The sequence below is a fragment of the Apis mellifera genome, linkage group LG14 (assembly GCF_003254395.2).
Source record: "Apis mellifera strain DH4 linkage group LG14, Amel_HAv3.1, whole genome shotgun sequence".
NCBI classification, from domain to species: domain Eukaryota; kingdom Metazoa; phylum Arthropoda; class Insecta; order Hymenoptera; family Apidae; genus Apis; species Apis mellifera.
In genome coordinates, this window is record NC_037651.1 from 1,017,462 (window position 1) to 1,040,643 (window position 23,182).

General features: G+C 22.9%; 5 protein-coding genes across 9 annotated transcripts; 2 read left to right on the forward strand and 3 right to left on the reverse strand.

Moving 5' to 3' along the window:
• Positions 1-8,105: 8,105 nt before the first annotated feature.
• LOC411780 (zinc finger protein 578) lies at positions 8,106-12,422 on the reverse strand. 2 transcript variants are annotated; one of them, XM_006557572.3, is made up of 12 exons: positions 12,166-12,422; positions 11,244-11,476; positions 11,000-11,173; positions 10,680-10,868; positions 10,250-10,578; positions 9,936-10,177; positions 9,630-9,810; positions 9,321-9,558; positions 9,086-9,226; positions 8,888-9,007; positions 8,652-8,807; positions 8,106-8,596 (listed from the first exon to the last, which is right to left on the reverse strand). In XM_006557572.3, the coding sequence occupies exons 2-12, from the start codon at positions 11,463-11,465 to the stop codon at positions 8,363-8,365; spliced, it is 2,226 nt and encodes a 741-aa protein (XP_006557635.1). In that variant the 5' UTR covers positions 11,466-11,476; positions 12,166-12,422; the 3' UTR covers positions 8,106-8,362. The 2 variants fall into 2 exon arrangements, with proteins under 2 accessions (XP_006557635.1, XP_006557637.1); XM_006557574.3 differs by lacking the exon at positions 12,166-12,422 and adding an exon at positions 11,896-12,116.
• Positions 12,423-13,448: 1,026 nt separating this feature from the next.
• On the forward strand, positions 13,449-16,728 carry LOC409199 (glycerol kinase). 2 transcript variants are annotated; one of them, XR_407514.3, is made up of 10 exons: positions 13,449-13,850; positions 14,126-14,384; positions 14,469-14,686; positions 14,806-15,006; positions 15,085-15,195; positions 15,262-15,518; positions 15,627-15,832; positions 15,931-16,072; positions 16,137-16,214; positions 16,289-16,572. XR_407514.3 is itself a non-coding variant. In XM_392723.7 (10 exons), exons 1-10 carry the CDS (start codon positions 13,770-13,772, stop codon positions 16,384-16,386), a joined length of 1,647 nt encoding a protein of 548 aa, XP_392723.3. In that variant the 5' UTR covers positions 13,449-13,769; the 3' UTR covers positions 16,387-16,728. The 2 variants fall into 2 exon arrangements, 1 of the variants encoding a protein (XP_392723.3); XM_392723.7 differs by having other exon boundaries at positions 15,935-16,072; positions 16,289-16,728.
• LOC411779 (testis-specific serine/threonine-protein kinase 3) lies at positions 16,502-18,267 on the reverse strand. 3 transcript variants are annotated; one of them, XM_026445019.1, is made up of 6 exons: positions 18,097-18,267; positions 17,823-17,992; positions 17,507-17,656; positions 17,171-17,315; positions 16,859-17,038; positions 16,502-16,792 (listed from the first exon to the last, which is right to left on the reverse strand). In XM_026445019.1, the coding sequence occupies exons 1-6, from the start codon at positions 18,250-18,252 to the stop codon at positions 16,685-16,687; spliced, it is 909 nt and encodes a 302-aa protein (XP_026300804.1). In that variant the 5' UTR covers positions 18,253-18,267; the 3' UTR covers positions 16,502-16,684. The 3 variants fall into 3 exon arrangements, 2 of the variants coding, with proteins under 2 accessions (XP_026300804.1, XP_026300803.1); XM_026445018.1 differs by having other exon boundaries at positions 17,171-17,444; XR_003306041.1 differs by having other exon boundaries at positions 16,666-16,792; positions 17,163-17,444.
• A 536-nt stretch (positions 18,268-18,803) lies between these two features.
• On the forward strand, positions 18,804-20,055 carry LOC411778 (RNA-binding protein 8A). Its single transcript, XM_395245.6, has 4 exons — positions 18,804-19,102; positions 19,243-19,389; positions 19,526-19,787; positions 19,882-20,055. Exons 1-4 carry the CDS (start codon positions 19,042-19,044, stop codon positions 19,910-19,912), a joined length of 501 nt encoding a protein of 166 aa, XP_395245.2. The 5' UTR covers positions 18,804-19,041; the 3' UTR covers positions 19,913-20,055.
• Positions 20,056-20,368: 313 nt separating this feature from the next.
• LOC409198 (26S proteasome regulatory subunit 6A-B) lies at positions 20,369-22,323 on the reverse strand. The gene is made up of 3 exons (XM_392722.7): positions 22,145-22,323; positions 20,612-21,745; positions 20,369-20,541 (listed from the first exon to the last, which is right to left on the reverse strand). Exons 1-3 carry the CDS (start codon positions 22,184-22,186, stop codon positions 20,431-20,433), a joined length of 1,287 nt encoding a protein of 428 aa, XP_392722.1. The 5' UTR covers positions 22,187-22,323; the 3' UTR covers positions 20,369-20,430.
• Positions 22,324-23,182: the final 859 nt, after the last annotated feature.

Sequence of the window (23,182 nt, forward strand, 5' to 3'; positions counted from 1 at the left end):
AATGTATGTAATGCGGACCGATACACTCAAATAACGTCTATACGAGGTTTACGCGGTTTTGTAACGCGCAAAACCTATGAGAGCTTTGTTTTGCGATAAATGGCGTGGGGGGATGTATGTTGAAACTTTCTGTATAGGGTGTACCGAAAATCGTGATATAAACCGAAAGGACGTAGAATTTTTTGCGTAAAAAGAAATGCAGAATGTAAAAGGATTAAAGAGTGAAAATAAATATTAAAATAAATTAATATTTGGAATAATAGTAAATAAGTGTTAGATTATTGTTTGTGAAATATTTCATATTTATTAAATATTCTGACAAACAATAATTGTTGCATGTTAATTTAAAGTTTAAAGAAAATTTGAAAAATATTCTAAAATCATAAAAATATTTGAAAAATATTTTATTTTTTTGTTTTTTATTAATTCGTTTAAAAACTTAATAAACTTCAAATATAAGTATTTCATTAAAAGTATACGAAAAAAATAATTTGACAAATCTAACTGTAAAATTGATATACTATAAAAATTAGAAAATTTTGGCTTATTAAATTTTTCTTCTTATAATCTTCGATCATTCTAGAACTTTTATTTTTAGAAAAGAAAAATATAAATTTTATTTTTATATAATATTTAAAATTATTTTTAAAATTATTTTTATATAATAAATGTTTTCTCGTGTGCTTTTTTTATACAAATTTAAAATATAACATATAAGATGATAAAAAAAATTGTTGAAAAGAATAATAAAGAATTTGCATTTAAAAAACAATCTGGTATTAGTGTGAAAAATTTAAATTATTAAATATTACTCTAATAAATAGAAAAGATAATAATTAATGAAATATTTCAATTATAATAATTTTAATCTTTTGAAAAAGATGTATTAAATTTGTATTAAATCTAATTTTGATTAATATTATTTTTCATTATTAACAATCTAAGAATTAAGAATTATTAAGAATTTAATCACTTTAGCTACAAAAATCTAATAAATAATAATTATAATAGTAATTTTGAATAATGTAAAATATTTCATTTTTGTTAAACTGTAACTCTTAATAATTTTAAATCTTTTTTCTTTAACATTCTCTATCTGATTCTCTCTTATATTAACTATATTGATATATACATAAAAAATATTATAATAAATATTATAATTAGATTTAAATATTAAAACATTTATAATTATTTAAATTAAATACTATAAATATTATAAACTATGAATATTATATTTTTATAAATTCAATTATAAAAATTGAAATTAAATATAGATTTATGAATAAAATATAAAAATTCACATATCATACATTTCTTTATATTTTTTAAATTTAAATTTCTTACAAATATTATACTATACTATAATTAATTAATAATTATATTATAATTTGGATTGAAATTTTTCTCATCTTCTTTTTATATTTTCGTTTTACATATAAAATAATAGATACAATGTGAACATTTTACTGTTATTAGCAAATATTTCATCAATTAATATTATATTATGTTTATTAATCAGATAATGAAATATTATAGTTGGAATTAGCATTTAATTTCGCCCATTGTTAAATTAACACATAATTAATCGATTAAATTATCCAATGGAGAATTTGTGACGAAGAAGGGAATTGCTCGACGTGTAATTAAAACAGATCGCAATAAAATTATTGAGAAAATATAATTCGTATTAAAAATATATAATTCGATTAAAGCGTTTCAAATGTATGATTGTTCATAATCAAAATCTTATTTTCACATGTAATGAATATGTAATATAACATAAGAACAGAAAAATTATATGAACACTGAATTTTATTATAAAGAATGTGAATATAAAACATAATTAATATTTATATCTGAAAATTGCGTGTTCTATTTTCTATAATTTCTGAAGATATAACCAATATTTACATTTCCAATACATATCAATTTTATATTTCATATAGAATTAATATTCAAATATATTTCATATATTTTTTAACATGATAAATCTAAAAACTATTTATATAAAATATTAGTGTATTTGTGAAATACTTTTGGATACACGAGAATTAATAATTTTAATTATTATTATTTTTTTTCTATATTAGTCAGAAATCGATATATAGAATATTAATATTTGTTTGATACCTTTAAATCATTTTAAATTATTTAAGACAAATACAAAATTCACAAATATCTGTTGAGACTTATTTATTAAATTACAAGCAATTTAAATTCACGTTAGATGAAATAAGAATAGATAATATATTATCTGACAAAGAGAGATTTCATTCTCTTTTCGTTTCGCTTTGTCTAACTTTGCAAACTTCGATTTTTTATAACTTAATAAATAATAAATATCTTCATCTTCTACATATTCCAATCATTATATAAAATTACTAAAACTATCACAAATGTTAAAAATTTAATATTATCTATCATATTGTTATTATAAATGAAATAAATGTAATGAATTTTTAATAAAATTTTTATATAATTATTAATAACTTCATAAAAAATATTATTAAAATTTAATTTAACAAATTCAATTGTTTTTATATTCATATATTCATATATTTTTAAGAATATATTCTTAAAAACAAAATTGAAATTATTAAAATTAAAATCTTAATCTTGTTATTTTTTATTATTAATAATTTTTTACTTTAATATTTACGTTTATACTTTAGAATTTAAATATTTCACCACATATTGCTTGTTCTTTTCACATAATCATTTCAAAAATTTAAAAAAATTATTTCTATTAATGATAATTAACAATTTTATTCATTATGAATTTTGAATTCTTTATTATTAAAGAAAAACCATCCAATTCAATTATATGAATAATAATATCGAAATTATAATATACAATTTATTTTTATAACAAAAATTATTTAATGATTTATATTTAAAAAGTAAATTTTGAATGGACGCAAAATTTTATATGTAACTATCTAATAAATTAGCTAAAGAATCTTCTAATATTTTTAATCTTTTCTCTATGATTAGAAAAAGATTATAGAATTATATATAAAAATTGAATGTAATCTTGAAATCTTAATGGAAAAAATTACATAGAAAAGATCAAATATATTCACTTCAAGAATAATTTAACATTTTTTTCAATCAATTCTAACTAATAAATGAAGTTATATTATTTTATACTTTTTTAACGATTATCGATAACTAACAATCGATAACTCCAAAAAATATAACTAATTATATCGCAATTAGAAATACACAATAAAAATTTTAAAAAATATAAAAAATTAATAACGAAAATAATTGAAAAAGTTTTCTCTGCATGATATATCCGTTTCGATTTTTTCGAAATTATATAATATAATATACACAATATCAATACACAATATTTTTTTATATTATTTTTATTAGAAAAAAAAATTAATTCCCTCTTCTATTATTATTTTCAAATTATTTAATAAAAATACAAATAAATTTCGTTTTTAATTTTTTTTGAACAAAAACTTGAACTATAATTAAGTGAAAAATCTCATTGCTACAAAGAGCGATAATTATTTATTAAAACTTTTCGAAACTTCGAAACTTATGATCCTCGTTTGAGAGATTGAAGGGAACGTCGGTCAATCTTCACGCCGCGTTTTCTCTGTAATTTCCCACAAAGAACTTTATCCCCTTCGAGAATCACCCGCGTCAATCCGCGGGGAAAGAAAGTAAGTCGTGAAAATGGTTCATAAATCTGGCGAAGAACGCGAACAAATGTCACGAAAATCTCGGCTGCCAGCAACTTCAGCCACTGTGTGATACGTATCGAACCGTAGACGATGAAAATTCCGACAACATACGACGAACTTGTACTTCCGGCAAGTTTTCTCCCGATCCCTACGAGTACACTTCCACCTACGAGTAAATCAGAATGGGATCAAAGGATCGTAGGATCGAGTCGACGTATGGATAGGCCGAGACCTGTATTCGTTCCCACCTCATCGTATGTTCCCTCCCGTGCCGTCTTTGTATATCTTACGTGTATCGACATCGGTAAAAAAAAAAACAAATCTCTCGAGAGTTTCCGCTCATTCTACACGTGATACTTGAAAAACACGTAGTCTGAGATAATATCCGTGTACATTTGCATACTTTTTACGCGCGATGTGAAAATAGATGAAAGAAAGAAAAACGAAGGGGAAGAGAGAAATAAAATGAGGGGAGAAGAGAAATATGTAGATACGGATTTGAAGAAAATATGAAAATAATTTGTAATAATGAATTGAATTTTATTTTTATTTCACATTACAAAGTGTTACATATAAAGTTTTGATTTTTAATGTATTTTATTATATTTTATAATAATATAGAAGGATTTCATGCTATAAAAATTACTATTTCTATAAAAATTGTGCGATTGTTTCTATATAACGCGATTAAAGATAAAAAAATATAGAAAAAAATTTTTTCTTAAGAAAATAACAAACATACATAAGAAGATATTATCAAATAATGGATAGAAAAACTACATTCAAAAAGCGACATCAATGGAATTTAATTTTAAGCGATTCTGATGATTAAATTATAACTTTATCTATTTTTTTATTTTAAATTATTCTATATATATAATGTATAATAAGTAAAATAAAAAAACTTTTATGTTTTTGTTATTTATTTTATTTTAAAATAACAAATTTAAATAATATAATATTATTTTCTATAATATTAAAATAGAAACTATTAATTTAATTTTAACTTTTTGCTCTCTTGATTTTGTATAAATATATATATCTCTCGCGTTTTAGAAATTTTACTATATATTTTATAACTCTAAATAAAAAAAATATATAGATGTAGATTATTTAATGATATTTAGTTGTTTAATTATATATATATATATATATATATATATATATATATATATATATACATAAAATACGAAGATAACAATTTTTATATCAATATCTATCCAGAATTTTTATATTATTCAATTTCGGATTTTAATAATTTTCTAATAAAATTAAGTAATAAATTATTACTTAATATTATTATATTTATGAATATAATATATAAGTAGATAAATATATCAAATAATGTAAATCTACTTAAATTTCAAAATTTTGATTAAAAGGAAAAATAGTAAAATTTCTCGTTAAAAGAGAAACTATAATTTTCTATCTTATTGTGAAACATAATTTTTTAAGTTTTATGTTAAATAAAAAAATTGATTTATTAATACTTAAATATTATCATAAATATTATCGTATTTTATATTATCATTATATTATAACTTTATATTATAACATATAAAAATATGTTAATTTCTAAATTTCCATTTATAATTCCATTCTGCAATTATAATATTTCCAAATATATTTATCAATTTCTTGAATCTTCATTCTTAAATTTTTGTCCAAACATAAAATTATTTCAATTAAAATTTTATTTTTTATAATTTTATTTGTATTACTATGATTATAAATAATGTATGATAACATTATCATTAAGGAACGTTAGTTTGAAGTCTTGGAGAGATTCATTAAAGATTCATTTTGGACACAGCGCTTAATCACTGTGGAATGTCGCAATAATACATACATTTGCATGCAGTGTATGTTCAGAGGAAAAAGGGAAGAACTTTGAGAGAAAGATTCAAGTTGGGAAAACAGAGAAACCACGTACGAAAGGATAGAGGATGGTATCATTCTGAATGAAACAGAAATTTTGTAGAAGGATAAAGCGACGATGTGGGAATGTAAAAGAGAATACGTTGGTATTTTATGATTAACGATATCATTATTTAGAAAAGTTTTCTGTCATATAATTATTTAATTTACAAAAAATTATACAATATGTTTCACAATTCTATTCGTTTGAAATATGTTTCAAACCAAACACAGAAAAAATTATTTTTTTTATAAATAGATACATAAAAAGGCTTAAAGATAATTTTTTTTTAATTTTAATTTTTTTTTTTTTAATTTTGTTTGCTCAATTTTGTAAAATATGAAATTTTGAATATAAAAGCATTAAGATTCTATCTTTTATATATTTTTTTCTGTTTATATGTTTGTCTCATTTTTATTCTAATATCTCTTTTTTATTCTAATAATCTCTTATATTCTATAAATCTTAAATATATTATATATTTAAAAAACTTATAAATTATAAAAACAAATTTTACAATACAATTATATAATAAATTCTATAATATTGTGTTTTTTGCTAAATCTCTAAAAATTTTATTTATAACATACATTTATATTTATTACAATATAATATAAAAAGTAAAATGTAATTATTTTATTAATAAACAATCATGTATTTATGTAAATTTGATGAACATTGGGGATACATTAAAATGGCGGTTTATAGACAAGGCAATTCAATTAGACTTGTCGATTAATTAATGTGAGAAGCGACATGTATTCGTGCACTTGCGAATGAATAGAGAATTCCTAAGCATCTTAGAAGGAGTAAATTATTCTTTCGAGAAGCAACTGCTGTAAATCTTTCCTAAATCCACTCACCTTACATTTTATCGAAGTTTAAACTTATTTAATTAAACGAATATATTTTCTATTATTAAAAAGTTTAAAAAGATATTTATATTCTCTTTTATTGTATCTATTAATGCTTCTTAATTAGATTTTTTTAAACTAAAATGAATATAAATTTTTTATATAAATAAAAATAAAAATTCGAATAGAATAAATTAACCAAATAATAATGTATTAAACAAAATTTCATAAAATTAATGTACTCACATATAAGTTCAAAAATAACGATTATTGAGGAAGGACTATTAAAATCTCATTTCTTTATGAAAAATTGAATATCTTTAAATTCTATTGTGTTAGTTCGTTTTGAAAGACTGGAGTGGATAAAGAGGCATTAAGGTACGAATCCTCGACATAGAGACTGGCGAATTCGAATATTATTCACACTCAATTTAACTTATTGAGAGCCACGAGATGCTGCTTGATGGCTTAAGCTACAATAGCGTAACAATTAATCGCTGAATAGAGTATCTCAGTGCACCGTAATTTCCTGTTATTTGTCAAAACCATCCTCTTAACGTTCCTGCAAAACACATGCACTATTAACTTCTATCATTTATTATTGTAATATAAGAATTGATTCCAATATTCATTTAATGATCATCTATGAATTATCTTTAAATAATTGAATTTGAATTATTATATCCTTTCATTTTTTAATCTCAAATTAAATTTGATTTATATGTATCGACATATTATTTATCATCGCAACATTAATTAAAGAAGAAGTAAAAAAAAAAAGAAACAATATCTAAGAACATTATAATTTTATTTATTTGTACATGTTTATATTAATATTTATAAAGAATAATAGTTAACTAATAATACGTAAAAATTAAATATTCAATACATCATTTTATAATATTAATTTTATAAGTTTTTATGTGATGTATACAATGACATATTACATATAAATGATGCAACATATTATTTCAAAATTTTAAAAATAGTAATAAACATTCTTCGTTGGAATTTTATTTAGTAAAATAATTAAATTAATTCAAAGAATTATGGAAGCAATGTTAAACATAAGTTAAAGATAGTATTTATAAAATTTTAATTACTTTAATCTTAAAAAACTTTCTTATTAGATATTAAGAACTATAATTTATGTTAAATGCATAAAAAAATATCAATATCAAGAAAATGAATATAATACATTTAGAAAATTACGCCAATATGAGAATTATTATTAAGATGTACAAAATAATGTACTGTCTGAAATTAATATACTTAATTCATTTTGAAATCAATTACTACACTTTTCATCGATTTATTTTACACGTATTATTAATACGTGCAGTAATCATTATAAAATATGAGAGAAATAAGAAACATAAACATAAACGCGACTTAAAAGAATTAAATTACAATTAAAATTATACTACTGACTGGTTTTATAAATAGTTATATCGGATATCCAATTGTATATTATTTTTTAATATCATTTTTGCCCTATAATAAAATTTTTTTCTATTGTGTCATCTTAGATTGAGAAAATCTTTCCCAAATGAAACTTAAATATATGCTTAATATATTAAACGTGATGCAATGTTCTCTGCTTTAAGTTTTTTGCCATTTATGTTAATTATATAGTTAGAATTATCTTTTATTTATTTGTTTATGAGAAGAATAATATAACTTCATACATATAAATAAACATGAATCTATCACATGATATTGCAATTAAATCGCATTTGTATCATGTAATATTATACTTCCATCTTGTGTAAGGCAAAATTTCTTTATCCACTCGTTTATGTATATTAGTACGTTTTTATTAATATTGATTTAAAGATTTATTAAAAAAGCGATTTCCTAATCAGAGAGCTATGGTACATAATGACAAAAATTCACGTATTTTGTACTAAGCTTAACCAACTTCGGCCTTCCCCACCAACCGATGTTGGAAATCGAATTTGCACTAATCGAACGGCATTTTTCTCATCTTCTTCTTCTTTATATTCTGAAATAGTTGGTACAACTATTGTTTCCCCATCTTCAGTTTCATTATAATTGTATACTTCTTCTACTTGTTCTGAATCTTCAACTTTGCATTCCATTACTTCATTTTCCACAAAATTCATCTAAAATTATGAAGTTTTAATTTGTTATATTAAAATATTTTGAACATGTATATACCTCTCCATCAGCAAGATGATTTACTTCTTCATCTGCAACATTTTCTTCTTTTGAAATATTTAATACATCTTCTTCATTATACATTTGATCCTCATTTTGCTGTTGTATAATAACATGATCTTTTAATTCTGTCACATATAAATCATTTTCATCTAACTAAAAAACAAAAAAAATATAGAAAAAATTAATAAATATACCATAAGATAAAAAATAAAAGGATAAATATATTTTATTACTTGATCATTTTCTGCCTCATCCACTAAAAATTCCACATTACCATCAGAAATTGTTATGACTTGATCATCTTCTGTAGTGAGTCGCGGTTGATTGACCACAATAGTATCATTTAAATGACCCTAAAAATTTACATAAATATTCGTATCATAACTCTTGGATAAAAAAAAAATTTTATTATAATATCATATCACTTCAACCTGAGTTTGCATATGAGCATACAATAAAGGTTTTCTCATAAAACCCATTCCGCATACAAGACATTCATATGGTTTTTTATCACTATGTATAAATCGATGTGCATTTCTATTATCTCGACTATTAAATGCTTTTCCACAAACCTAAAATTTCATATAAAATAAATAAATAATTTCAGATAAAATTTCAGATAAAAATAAAATATTAAGTTAATATTAAATAAACGATTTTAAATACCTCACAAAGATAAGGTTTCTCTCCAGTATGTATGCGCATATGTTTTTTGAAATGTTCAGGATATACAAATGTTGCTGTACATATATCGCATTTGTATGGTCTTTCACCAGTATGGGCTGCTTTTATATGATAGTCTAATAATCTTCGCCGTTTAAATCCTTTTCCGCAATCATCACATTTATACCTTTTATCATTATAATGTGTTGCACGTTTGTGCGATTGTAAATTTGATCGTTGACTAAAAAATTATAAAAATATAAATTATTTTTACATTTAATATACATTTAAGAAATACATAAATAAACATGCCTAAATGTAGCTCCACAAAATTCACACTGATATGGTTTCTCTCCAGTATGTGTTCTTTCATGATCTCTAATTTCAGCTTTACGGGCAAATGCTTTACCACATACTCTACATATGTAAGGTTTGTAACCAGTGTGCACTATATTATGCACTTCCAAATTATGTGGTGATCCAAATGCTTTTCCTATAATTTTATAATTTTTATGTATATTATAAAATTGCTTCAAATATTACAAAAAAAATATAGAAAAAATTAATAAATATACCATAAGATAAAAAATGAATGAAAAATAAATAAACAAAACATACCGCATTGGTGACAAACATATTCTTTTACACCATTATGAGTTCTTTCATGTTGATTAAGATTTTGTTGACTTAAAAATGTTTTATTACATTGTGAACATTCATATGGACGAGGTCGTATCTCATGTGTTTTTACATGAGCTTTGTAAGTATATTTTGAAGCAAAATCTTTACCACAATTTTCACATACATATGGACGAACACCTGTATGTGTATTGATATGTTCCTCTAATAAATTTCTGGAACTATAAATATAATAAATTATAATATACATAAGTTAACCTATATATCACTTAAAAATTGCAATTTGTGTTTACCTATATCGTTTACCACAAGTTTCACATGGCCAAGATTTTACTTGTGGATAATGTATTCTTTTATGAATTCTAAACAATCGCAAATTACTAAATATTCTATTACATATTTCACATTGAAAATCTCCTTCTTCTTTAGCAACATGATCATCAAGATGAACAGATAGTTCATTTCTTTTTTTAAAATCGTCACCACATATATCACAAATGTATAAACGAGTTTCATGCACACTTCTTACATGAGCAATAATAGATTTTGCATCTCCTACAGCTTTATCTTCTTCATTTGTACATAACAAACAAGTATATGTAGAACCATCTCTAGATACAATCTAGAAAAGCAAATAAAAAATAAAGAAATATTATTGTATTAATATAAATTATTATATATTTATATTTCTATGGTAATATAAATTAGTAATATGATAATTACTCGTTCTTGAGAAGGTTCAACTTTTGGTGTAATTTTTGTTCGTTTTATCCTTTTTCTTTCCTCAGCATTACTTGTTTCTGGTATAGGTTCAACTTTAAGAATGATTTCCTCTGGCTCACAAGAAGGTTCTTCTTCTTCTTCCTCTAATCTTTCTTCTTCTCCTTCCATGTCTTGTATTTCTTGTTCATCCTTCACATTAAATTTTAATATAATTATAATAAAATTAATATATTTTAATTTTAATATATTAAATATATTAAATTATAATTATTAATATTAATATTTAGATTTTAATTAAATGAGTTTATTTTATACGTTACTTTTGTTATATATTTAATTTCTCCATCTGTATCTTGACTTTCTATGTTTTCTATGTAATCATGATCATTATATTCCTCCTCATTTTGAATATCAGATAATTTTTTTATAGTTTTCTTATAATTATTGAATAATTCTAATTTTATTTCCGATAGTCGATTTTCAAGTTCATCAATCTGCAAATGTTATTTATTTTTTAACTTTATGTATAATTTTATAAAACATAATAATTCATATCTCATTTACCTCATTAAATAATTTATAACACTTTTTACATATAACAAGAGAATGCACATTCTCTTCATTTAAATCTGTTTCTAAGACAGTACAAATAGTATCTACAAGTGGTTTTTCAGATGATGTTAAAGAATTTTCATTAAAGATTCGTATACTATTTCTAGTAGATACACCAACTTTACTATTACATATTAAACAATGAGTACTATCTTTTTCTGAATCAGCTGTCATCTTTTTGGCAACTGCAAATATAATTATATATGTTAAAAATATGATTTCAATCTTAAAAATATGATAGAATAATAATAAATACATATATATATATATATATATATATATATATATATATATATAATATATATATAATATATAGACATATATATCTATATTTTTTTTTTCTTTAATTCTATTTATTTTTAATTTATATCAACATTTGTTGGTATTATATTTTTAAAAATTTTAAAATATTAAAACTTAAAAAAAGAAAATATTAAACATAATAAAGTGAATTATATTTTAAAAGTAATAATTGTGGTACTTTGTATTTCGCAGAATAATTTTTAATTTTCATACAAGCAAAAATAAAATTCATTAAAATAAAATTTTTATAATGGTCTCTCCTTATGTAATAGCATATGATGTGTACTGAGAAGAAAGCAACCATTGATATTGTTGCATTGTTGAACAATAACGTATCCGACGATTCATTCTATAAGTAAAGGAATAAGAAATAATGCGATGAAGCGTCTGACAAGATTGCTTTCGTCGTTCCATGCAACGAAGCATTCTGTTCTTTGCTCGCATCGATAAGTAACCGCTAAAATCCAATAACCCTAACAATAACGTGTGAGGAACAGTAAACAAAATATTTGCCTGCGTTCCTCGTCAAAATGAAGCCTTATAATAAATGTAAAAAGTTGCCAGCACTGACTTGAAATTTTCGTGTCTCCGTTCGAACGATTGGCAGCGAGCAAAACGGCAAATGGGTTTTGATGCCATTTAAGTCCTCATGACAGGTAGGGTGGATGATTGCGATGAAAGTATAACGAAAAATACACTTCGAAATGATTGCCACTTTTTAGAACGTAAACGACAATTCGATGTCGCCTTCGCGTTAGGTGGAGGAACGCGATTGCGTATGCACGCGTCGAATGCCCTCTATCGGATCATTTCTACGCGTAATTCAGCCATATTTTACAGCATTTTAGTCCCTCCAAAATGTATAAAATTTTGAAAAATCCGTTGACATTTGAACATATTGATATTAAAAAATAAATGTTTTGATTAATAAAAATTAATTTTTATTTAAAATTTATTTAGTCATTTTTTATATGTATAATTTAAATTTAAATAGTTTAATGGAAATGTATCGTAGTTAATATAAAATATTTTTATTTTTGTTCTTTCAATTAAATTGTAACCATATTTGACGTTAATATCTGTTACATGAATTTCCAGGGAATTTTATGTTGAATTTTATTGTTGGTGAACTTAAATTCTCATTTTAAATAATAATAAGTGCATCTCATTATTTGAATTACAAATTATATTATAATTATAAGTTATAACAATATTAATTAACATTGTATAATTTAATTTTTTAAACAAAAAAAAATTATTTAACAGGATTATATTACATTTTTAATTGATAATATATTTGCTTAAAATTCCAAAATTTTTAAGTATAAAAAATAAAAGATAAACATATAATTGTGTATCTATAAATTAATTAATATAGATAAATTAATATAGATAATATAGATAAAATATAGATAAGGTTAATTTATTAAACTGTAAGCAAATTGATTTATTATTGATTTATTGATATTATTATATAAATTAAAGAAAAATAATTAATAATAATAAAAATTTTTTAATATTTTATTGTGGAATAATATAAAATATTAATATTTAAAATAATATTAGCTTCCTATCTAAATTTATAAAATTTTTATTCATAATGTATTAAAAAAATAAATATAATGTAAAGAAAAGCACACAAATTGTAGATATGCCAAATACTATAGGTTATATAAATAAATCTATTTGTGAAAATTTTTAGATAGCTATAGAAGAGTAATGTTTTTTTTTTCTATTCTATAAGAATGTTTCCATGAACCAATCACAATGTTTCTTTTATATTTACTTTTTTCTTTCTGTAGATAGACATTCAAAATACGATATAGTTAATGAAACACCGCCAATTTTTAAATAGTAATGCTCCATTCTATGTTAAACATAATCATAAATGGAAACTGACAATCAGTTTGTAACATTGGTGCATGGAAATTGTTATTCTTTGAAGCAGAGGCGATCGATGAAAAACAGCCAACAACGTGCGCGTAGTTGGAGATACTTATTTTTATCAAAAAAGTTATTGTAGTTATCTAATTTCTTTAATTTAATATTAATTTGAAACCATTCATTATTTATTCATATTCATGATTGTGACACTTAATTATTTAATTTGCCGATTGACAACAAATAAATCAAAAATTGTAATTAATAACAAGTATTCAAACAGTCTTCTATGAAATGAACAAAAATGAGTCGACAAGTAGATATGGACCCCTCGTCGGTGCAATCGACGAAGGGACAAGTAGTGCTAGATTTTTGGTATTAAATTTTTAATAATTATTTATGTAATTAAATTAGTTTAATTTATAATAATTATAATTAAAAATGATTTAAAATTAATAAAGAAATATATTTTTAAAATATGAATGTATTTTTCTTCTATTATTATTCTACATATTCTACATACATAAAATTAAAAAAAGAATTTATTAAATTTATTTTTAGTTAAATTTAATAATTTATTAATTTTTTTATTATAATTTGTATAAAGTTCTTTACTCATATTTTTATTAATAATGTACAAATTATTTTAGGTTTTTGCTGCAGATACAGCTGAAGTATTAACATATCATCAGGTTCCAATAACACAAACATGTCCAAAAGAAGGATGGGTTGAACAAGATCCTATAGAAATATTAAAAGCAGTTAGAGAATGTCTTAATCAGACTATATTTAATTTACGCCAGCTTACCATAGATCCCACTGATATAGTTGCAGTTGGTATAACAAACCAAAGAGAAACTACAGTTGTATGGGATTCCATTACTGGAGAACCATTATATAATGCTATAGGTAATTATTAATACAAAATTTATTTTTGTTTATTAATAATAATTATTATTAGTAAAAATAATATTTATATTCATTATTTTATAGTATGGATGGATATGAGAACTACTTCAATTGTAGATGATATATTAAAAAAAATACGTAATCAAAATAAAAACTATTTAAAACCACTTTGTGGTTTACCAATTAGTCCATATTTCAGTGGTTTAAAATTAAAATGGTTATTAGAAAATGTACCTCGTGTACGTGAGGCTCTAGATTTAAAACGATGCATGTTTGGTACAATTGATTCATGGTTAATTTGGGTGAGTTTAATTCAATTACTTATTAAAATATATAATTAATACATTATATATAGTATTTTTTTATATAAAAGATATAAAAATAAAATTTGTTATCAAATAATTTTATATATATATTCTAGAATTTAACTGGAGGTGTTCATGCCACTGATGTTACAAATGCTTCAAGAACAATGTTAATGAATATCACAACTTTAAAATGGGATCCAACATTATTATCATTTTTTAATATACCTCCAGAAATTTTACCAGAGATTCGTAGTTCATCAGAAATATATGGTTATATACAAGATGAAGTTTTATCTGGTGTACCAATATCAGGAGTAGGCATTTTTTATAATTAATATATTAAACAAAATGAGATAATAATTATCTATAAATAAATATTGATTTATATAAAGTGTTTAGGTGATCAACAGTCAGCATTAGTAGGACAAATGTGTTTACAAAAAGGACAAGCAAAAAGCACTTATGGCACAGGCTGTTTTCTTTTATATAATACTGGAACTGCTGTAAGATTAACTTTATTATTCTTCAAAATTTCTTTATAATTTAAATATTAATAAATAATTTTGAAGATTGTAGATTCATCTCATGGATTATTGACAACAGTTGCTTATCAATTAGGACCACAAGCAGCACCAATATATGCTCTTGAAGGCTCTGTAGCTATAGCTGGTGCTGTTATTCAATGGCTAAAAGATAATCTTGGAGTATTATCTGATGTAAAGGAATCTGAATCTCTTGTTGAACAAATTCCAACTGATAATCGTGTTACATTTGTACCTGCATTTGCTGGATTATATGCTCCATATTGGAGGAAAGATGCAAGAAGGTAAATTATATAATAATGTAATATTATATAATTATATCATAATATGGAAATAGTAATTATAATTAATTTTACTATCACATATTCCTTGCAAAGTATTTAATATTTCAGCGTTATATGTGGAATTACTGAAGATACAAATAGTACACATATTATAAAGGCAGCTTTGCAAGCTGTTTGTTTTCAGACAAGAGACATTTTGGAAGCTATGAAAGAAGACACAGGTTTAACATTATCTAAATTGTTAGTAGATGGTGCTATGACTACTAATAATTTGTTAATGCAAATGCAAGCAGATATTTGTGGAATTCCAGTTGGTAAGTGTACTAATTTTCATAAAAATTTATTTCTTATAATAAAAAAAAAAACAAAATAGAGAAAAAAAAATACCTGATTAATTGAACAATTTTACAAGAAAGTGAGGCCTTTAATGTGTGAAACTACTGCACTTGGAGTTGCAATTGCTGCAGGAAATGCAGATGGTATACGAAAATGGGATGTAAAACTTGATATTGCTGTACCAAGTGATATCTTTTTACCTTCAATATCTGAGAATGGTATGTTACTAATTTTTTCTAATTTTTATATTCAATTCATTAAAAATAATCAAATTTTATTTAGAACGAGATATATTATATTCACAATGGAAAATGGCTATTGATCGTAGTTTAGGTTGGGAACCAGTTTCTAATACCAATGGTATGTTTTTTTCTTTTTTTCAATAAAAATTGATTTTGTTAAATTATCTAAAACATCAGATCATTTTTTTGTAGATAATATAAAGAATATTCACAAAGCAACTGCTCCAGGTATTTTTATGATAAGTACATTACTTTTACTTATGATTGCAAAATATCATTCTATGTTATGACTGAACGAGTACAGTACCATGTACTGTACTTATCTCAACTAATGCATTTGGGCAGGTCCTGTTTGCTAACAAATATTTAGGTTATTATTTGATATTGATATACTGATCATTAAACTTTGTAAAAGTAATATTATTTATAAGTAAAGAATGAACTAAAGAACAAATATAAATAAATGTGCCATAATACTGTGATAACTTTAATGTTAAATGAAATATGAAAAATCAGAGAAAATATTGCTTGAAGATAAAATAGGAACCTATTTCAAATTTGGACATCTATGGTTTTCATCTGGAATGTTTATGTTTGACGTTTATCGATAATTTGTGCTCCAATATCAGTTGTATTTTTTGTTTCTTTGTTCCTTTCATTTGTTATTTTTTTTACATTTCGTATTGTAGAAGTATCCTTTAAAATTATATAAAACTTCATTAAGAATTAATATAAAATAGAAGGATGAAAAATAAATATTACCATTGGAATATCAGTAGTGGAGGTTTCAACTGTAACAAGAGATTCAGCAAGCCATGTATCATTTCTTATATTATCAATATTCATCCGTATTCGTTGTGGAACAAGTATTCGTGAGATAAGTGAACGACAAGCTTGAGATACATTTGGTTCTTTAGGAAATACAACTTTATTTTGTACTTGCTGTATTATGAAGAAAATAATATTATAGAAAATCATAAAAATTTTAATTAAATAACACCATTATATGAATAAAATTTTAAATTAATCTAGATTCTATTACGTTTTTTTTTCTTTTTTAATGTACCTGGGTACCTTTAGTAGTTGACTGTAATTTGTATCATCAAACGGTAGTCGACCATAAACCATTGCATAGAGAACTACGCCCATGGACCATACATCAGATAGTTGAGGTAAATATGGAACACCTTTTAATATTTCTGGTGATGCATAAGCATAACTGCCACAGAAAGTTTCACTTAATGGATTAATTCCATTTTTTGCTTTCATTTGCCCACGTGCAAATCCAAAATCAGATAATTTAATATTAAAATTCTGATCCATCAAAAGATTTTCACATTTGATGTCTCTTAAATAAAATAATGTAGTTAAATATGTGACGGCACTTAACATTTCTTATCAAATTTTTACCTATGTACTACACCACGTCCATGACAATAATCGATAGCCTCTAATAATTGCCGAAACCATCGACGACTACGTAATTCATCGATAAATGTATCACGTCTTATTATATCCAACAAACTACCGCATTGAGCATATTCCATAATGATATAAACGCTAAATGTTAAATTATTTATTAAATATATTTTTATTATGTTTCTTAAATATAATTAATGAAGATATAAATATTAAAATGTTAAATCTTATAATTTATTAAATTTATTAAATATAATTAGTAAAAAAAATATGTATTGTAATTTTTTTAAATAATAAATTGACTAACCGATGAGTTGTTTCGATCGCTTGAAGGAAACGAATTAAATTTGGGTGTTTTAAACCTTTGACAACTTCAATTTCACGAGGCAAAAATTTTTTTAAATAATCACCAGGTGCTTGAAATTTTGAAACAATTTTTACTGCTACTTGACAATCATGTCGATCAGATTTTGCTATCTTTTATATATATAATTATAAATAATTAATATTATTATTAATGATATATGATTATTAATATTGATTTATAATATTAATATATATGTTATATATATATAACATACTTTTACAGTAGCATATGAACCGGCACCTATTGTTTTACCAAGAGTATATCCATGTGATTCAAGAATGGTTAATTTTTTTTCTGATTTGTCATTTTTATCTTCTACAAGTTTTAATAAAGATTTTGGGGAATTATCTGTTATGGGTGCAGTTGCCATTTTATATATAAATTATTATTGTAACATTTTAAATTCATAATGAATATACATATATGTATGCATTATTGTACTGTTTATGGTTGTTCATATTCTTGTGTTAATTTTAAAACTTGCAACGATGTCATTTTATTTATTAAATTACATGTTTTTAATAAATTTTTTAAAGAAAATGTTGGAATTGAAAAAATTAGAGTTTCATAACTTGTCAATTTAGAAACTATGGATTGAAATTTGGCGCGATGCTCTTCATAGTAAAACTAAAAGATCGATCTTACGAACATTTGAAATACTATTGTTATTAATATTGTTATTACTTCATGAAAAATATAATAAACTAATTTTGAAAAATTAAATATATATATATATATATTTATTTATAATACATAATAATTTTTAAAAATAGTTTTATCTTACTATTAATTTATTTCTTTTTACAATAAAAAATTATATATATTTACAAATTTTATTTTAATTATTCAGAATAAAGTTATTCTTTTATATTAGATTAAATAAATAAAAATAAAATATACAATATATGATTAAATTGATTGTCGGGATATATTCTAGAAGTAATCAATCAGATCAGCATTTTTTTCAATTATCAATTTATTAATTATGTAAATATATTCAGTATATCTAAATAATGTATATTTAATGATTATATATTATATATTGTGTCCAAAATCGTAAACACGCTATTTGGCATTTAGTCAAGCTTACGTGTTGATTCGATTGTTAGAAATATTGTGCTTACATATTTATTAAAAGAAAACTTATAATAATTTAATTATGGCAGATGTATTAGATATTGATAACGCAGAAGAATTTGAAGTAGATGATGAAGATGATCGTAAGTTTGATTATTTTTTAAAATAACTTTATGGTTATACATAAGCGTCATTTGTTATAACCTCTTAAAATTAGAATTAATTTGACTAAAACATATTTTCATAAATACATATTTTTAGTATTTTTATTTTCGCATTTTAGAAGGTATTGCACGTTTAAAAGAAAAAGCGAAAAGAAGAAAAGGTAGAGGACATGGTGCAGAATTAGTATCTACTCGTGATGATGTTGGTCATTATGAATCAATGAACGTTGTTGAAGAAGATGATGATGAACCAGGTCCACAAAGATGTAAGAAAATTTTTAATATATTTTATTTTTGAATAAATATTTCATAATTATAATTATGAAATATAATATAATTATAAAAAAAATAAAATTATATTGATACTTAACATTTTTATAAAAAAATATTTATAATTTTTAGCCGTAGAAGGTTGGATTCTCTTTATAAATTCTGTGCATGAAGAAGCTCAAGAAGATGATATTCAAGATAAATTTTCAGAATTTGGTCAAATAAAAAATTTACATTTAAATTTGGATAGAAGAACAGGTTTTTTAAAAGGATATGCCCTAGTAGAATATGAAACATTTAAAGAAGCTCAAGCAGCAAAAGATGCTTTAAATGGAACAGAAATTTTAGGACAACCTATTTCAGTTGATTGGTGTTTTGTAAAAGGACCAAAGAAGTAAGATATATTTTAATTAAAAGTATATAAAAATTTCATTTAAAATATAGTAATTGTTTAAATTTTATTAACAAATCATTTCTTTTATTTACAGAATTAAGAAGAGAAGTCATCGAAGACGATGAAAAAAGAACAATAATTATTAAAAAAATAACTTTTATTTCCTTTATGTATAACTACTTTAAATAAGGAAGATTGTTTTGTATTTCACAGATATTGTAAAAAAAAAAACAAAATATTGGAAATAATATAGTTTACAGAAAATTAATTTATCATTTTTTAAAAATTCTATCCATTTAAAATTAATATTATAATTAATAATATAAATTGGAAAGGATTTATAAATATTGAAGTTCAAATAATCTATGCATATATTATTTATATTTATTCAACAGTTATTTATATTTCATTAACAGTTAAATTGTTAGTATTTCATATAAAATTTGTGAAATAAGTTCTTTTAAAATCGTAAATTGAAGTTGTGAATTAAATATACTAAATTCTTTTATAAATTTTAACTCATATTGAGCTGTTTATTTTACAAATAAGATTACTTTCTTGAAATTTAATTTTGTTTACAATTATTACAATTTCTATCTTTATTTATTATAAAATATATTTTAATAAATAAATCAAAAGCACATTAGGCATAATAGTTAAGATTAGCTTTCTTTTTCGCTTGAACTTCATTAATAGCTTCCATTAAATCTTCATGTGTAACTGCTGTTGCATTGCGTCTCAATGCTATCATTCCCTACAAAAACAAAAAAACGATGATAATAGAAAATATTTCTATTATCTTTATATATCAAGATATTACATACCGCTTCCACACAAACAGCTTTACATTGAGCGCCATTGAAATCATCGGTAGATCTTGATAATTCTTCAAAATTAACATCCGGAGACATATTCATTTTTCGCGAATGAATTTGCATTATACGAGCTCTAGCTTCTTCATTTGGATGCGGAAATTCTATTTTCCTATCCAAACGACCAGATCTCAATAAAGCTGGATCTAAGATATCTACTCTATTTGTAGCTGCTATTACTTTAATATCAGCGGTTGAACTAAATCCATCTAATTGATTTAATAATTCCAACATAGTACGTTGCACTTCTCTATCTCCAGCTTTTTCAGAATCAAATCGTTTTGTTCCAATTGCATCTAATTCATCTATGAAAATAATTGCAGGTGCTTTCTCTTTTGCAAGTGAAAATGCATCTCTCACTAATTTGGCACCATCTCCAATAAACATTTGAACAAGTTGGGGTCCTGCCAATTTTAAGAAAGTAGATTTTGTTTGTGCAGCACAAGCTCTAGCTAATAAAGTTTTTCCAGTTCCTGGTGGTCCATATAATAATACACCCTTGGGAGGTTGAATACCAAGATTCTCAAATTTTTCTTTATGTGTCATAGGTAAAACTACAGCTTCTATTAATTCTTGAATTTGTTTATCCAAACCACCAATATCTGAATATTGTTCTGTGGGTCTTTCGTCTACTTCCATAGCTTTTACTCTTGCATCATACTCAGCAGGCAAAGTTTCAAGTACAAGATAGCTATCTTTATTGACACCAACTAAATCACCTGGTTTTAAAGCTTCTGCATCAACTAGTCCAATTACAGGCAGAAAGTATGTTTGACGAGTAGAAGTTTTAATAACTGCACATTTGCCTTTCCTTTGTGCATCTAAATCAACAACTGCACCATCTTCTTCCCCAATATTTTGAGGATCCACATCTAATAATTCTATAACATTTGATACTAAATATGGCAAGGTTTTATTTACTTTAATTTTTTCAGTATTTTCTTTAATTTTATCATTTTGTGCTTGAAGTTCATGAGAAATGCGCATCACTTCACTTTTCATAATTTTGATTTCATTGTCTAATAAACGTGTACGAGAGACAATCTCATCTGTAGACATTCTCCAAACATCCTCACCCAAAGCTTCCTATAAAAAGATTTATAAAAATATTTATTATATTATATTATTATTAAATATTTATTATATAATCTTAGTTTTTCAAACTTCATAAGATATAAATTATAAACATATTTAAAAATAACATAATTAAAACATATTTAAAAATAAATTTAAAAGCTTGCTAATATTTGCAAATTAATATTTAATTAAGTTAATAAATATATACAAATAAAAAATAAATATAATCTTTTTACTTAAAACATAATGCAATTTTTAATTAAAAAATATTTTTTAATTTTAGTAAAATTTATTTTGTTTTAAGTAATTTGCATTAGAGATTTTATATGTAATGTATCAAACTCTAAACGATTTAGATATGCTTGTCATTCCATCCTAACCTATATCAAATAAATTTACAATTTATACCTCTCCATCTTCCCAAAGAGACTTGTCTTCAAGAGTAGCCATTTATATTAATAAATTTAATATTTTTTAAATGTTGAAACTCAAAAATCTTCCGTAAATTTGTATCTTGTATAAATCTTGATCAATTCAGAATTTCACTTCACTTACTGAATTAGTAAGTATTTTATTTATCAAGTCTATGGTTCATTCTGCTATTTTAAGATTCCTTTCTATATTTTTTTAATCTATGTCCAAAAATTAATTAGCTTATAATTTTTAGGTATATAAAATTTTATATTTAAAATATAGTATAAAAAGATTAAAAATATAGTATAAAGATTTATAAAAAATATAGATAATTTCATATTATTGCAAAAATATATTAAATATTACAATAAATATAAATAATAAATAATAAATAATAAATAAGAGATATATATGTTGAAATATATTGCATTTGATTAAAATATAAAACTATCATCATATGGAATTATATATCCTATTCTAAATACTTTTTTCAATTCAGCAAGAAATCAAAAACTTAAAAAAAAGAATCAGATTATACAATTTTTATCATATAATCCGAAGATTATAGTTCTAATAATGTTTTAAAACATTTAAAACATTTCGAATCTAATTGAAGAATTGAATCTGCTTAAAAAATTTTGAGTATTAAAAACTTCGATTTTTATTGTGAAAATCTTAATTATTTAAAAATATTGAAAGTTTTTTTGTATTATATTTTGTATAATATAAAAACATTGGCAATTAATTATGATAATAAATTAACAACAAAATTTACGCAAAATACACATATAAATAATATTTCAGAAATATTTTGATATTAATTAAAAAATATATAATATAAAAAAAAATTAAAGACTTCTTGAAATGATTTGATTGTAATTATTTTTATATTGTTTGTTAAAGTACTTTCATTAAAAACAAATTAATAAAAATTTCTCGAATTTTCTCGAATATTTTATTTGTCTAACAAAATTTTTAAAAATGTATTGTGTTTGATTATTGAATCTAACTTTGTCATACATTACACTATGC

Bases quoted from the DNA above. Each gene is read 5' to 3' on its own strand.
- LOC411780 (XM_006557572.3), bottom strand. From the start codon at position 11,465: ATGACAGCTGATTCAGAAAAAGATAGTACTCATTGTTTAATATGTAAT. The intron at 10,178-10,249 runs GTAAACACAAAT...TTATATTTATAG, and splicing joins ACTTGTGGTAAACGATATAG to TTCCAGAAATTTATTAGAGG. The intron at 9,559-9,629 runs GCATGTTTATTT...ATAATTTTTTAG, and splicing joins TTTTGTGGAGCTACATTTAG to TCAACGATCAAATTTACAAT.
- LOC409199 (XM_392723.7), top strand. From the start codon at position 13,770: ATGAACAAAAATGAGTCGACAAGTAGATATGGACCCCTCGTCGGTGCA. The intron at 15,007-15,084 runs GTAGGCATTTTT...ATTTATATAAAG, and splicing joins CTGGTGTACCAATATCAGGA to TGTTTAGGTGATCAACAGTC. The intron at 16,215-16,288 runs GTATGTTTTTTT...ATTTTTTTGTAG, and splicing joins ACCAGTTTCTAATACCAATG to ATAATATAAAGAATATTCAC.
- LOC411778 (XM_395245.6), top strand. From the start codon at position 19,042: ATGGCAGATGTATTAGATATTGATAACGCAGAAGAATTTGAAGTAGAT. The intron at 19,390-19,525 runs GTAAGAAAATTT...TATAATTTTTAG, and splicing joins TGAACCAGGTCCACAAAGAT to CCGTAGAAGGTTGGATTCTC. The intron at 19,788-19,881 runs GTAAGATATATT...TTTTATTTACAG, and splicing joins TTTGTAAAAGGACCAAAGAA to AATTAAGAAGAGAAGTCATC.
- LOC409198 (XM_392722.7), bottom strand. From the start codon at position 22,186: ATGGCTACTCTTGAAGACAAGTCTCTTTGGGAAGATGGAGAG. The intron at 21,746-22,144 runs GTATAAATTGTA...ATCTTTTTATAG, and splicing joins CTCTTTGGGAAGATGGAGAG to GAAGCTTTGGGTGAGGATGT. The intron at 20,542-20,611 runs GTATGTAATATC...TTGTTTTTGTAG, and splicing joins AAGCTGTTTGTGTGGAAGCG to GGAATGATAGCATTGAGACG.
- LOC411779 (XM_026445018.1), bottom strand. From the start codon at position 18,252: ATGGCAACTGCACCCATAACAGATAATTCCCCAAAATCTTTATTAAAA. The intron at 17,993-18,096 runs GTATGTTATATA...TATATATAAAAG, and splicing joins GTTCATATGCTACTGTAAAA to ATAGCAAAATCTGATCGACA. The intron at 16,793-16,858 runs GTAATATTTATT...ATAATTTTAAAG, and splicing joins CCACTACTGATATTCCAATG to GATACTTCTACAATACGAAA.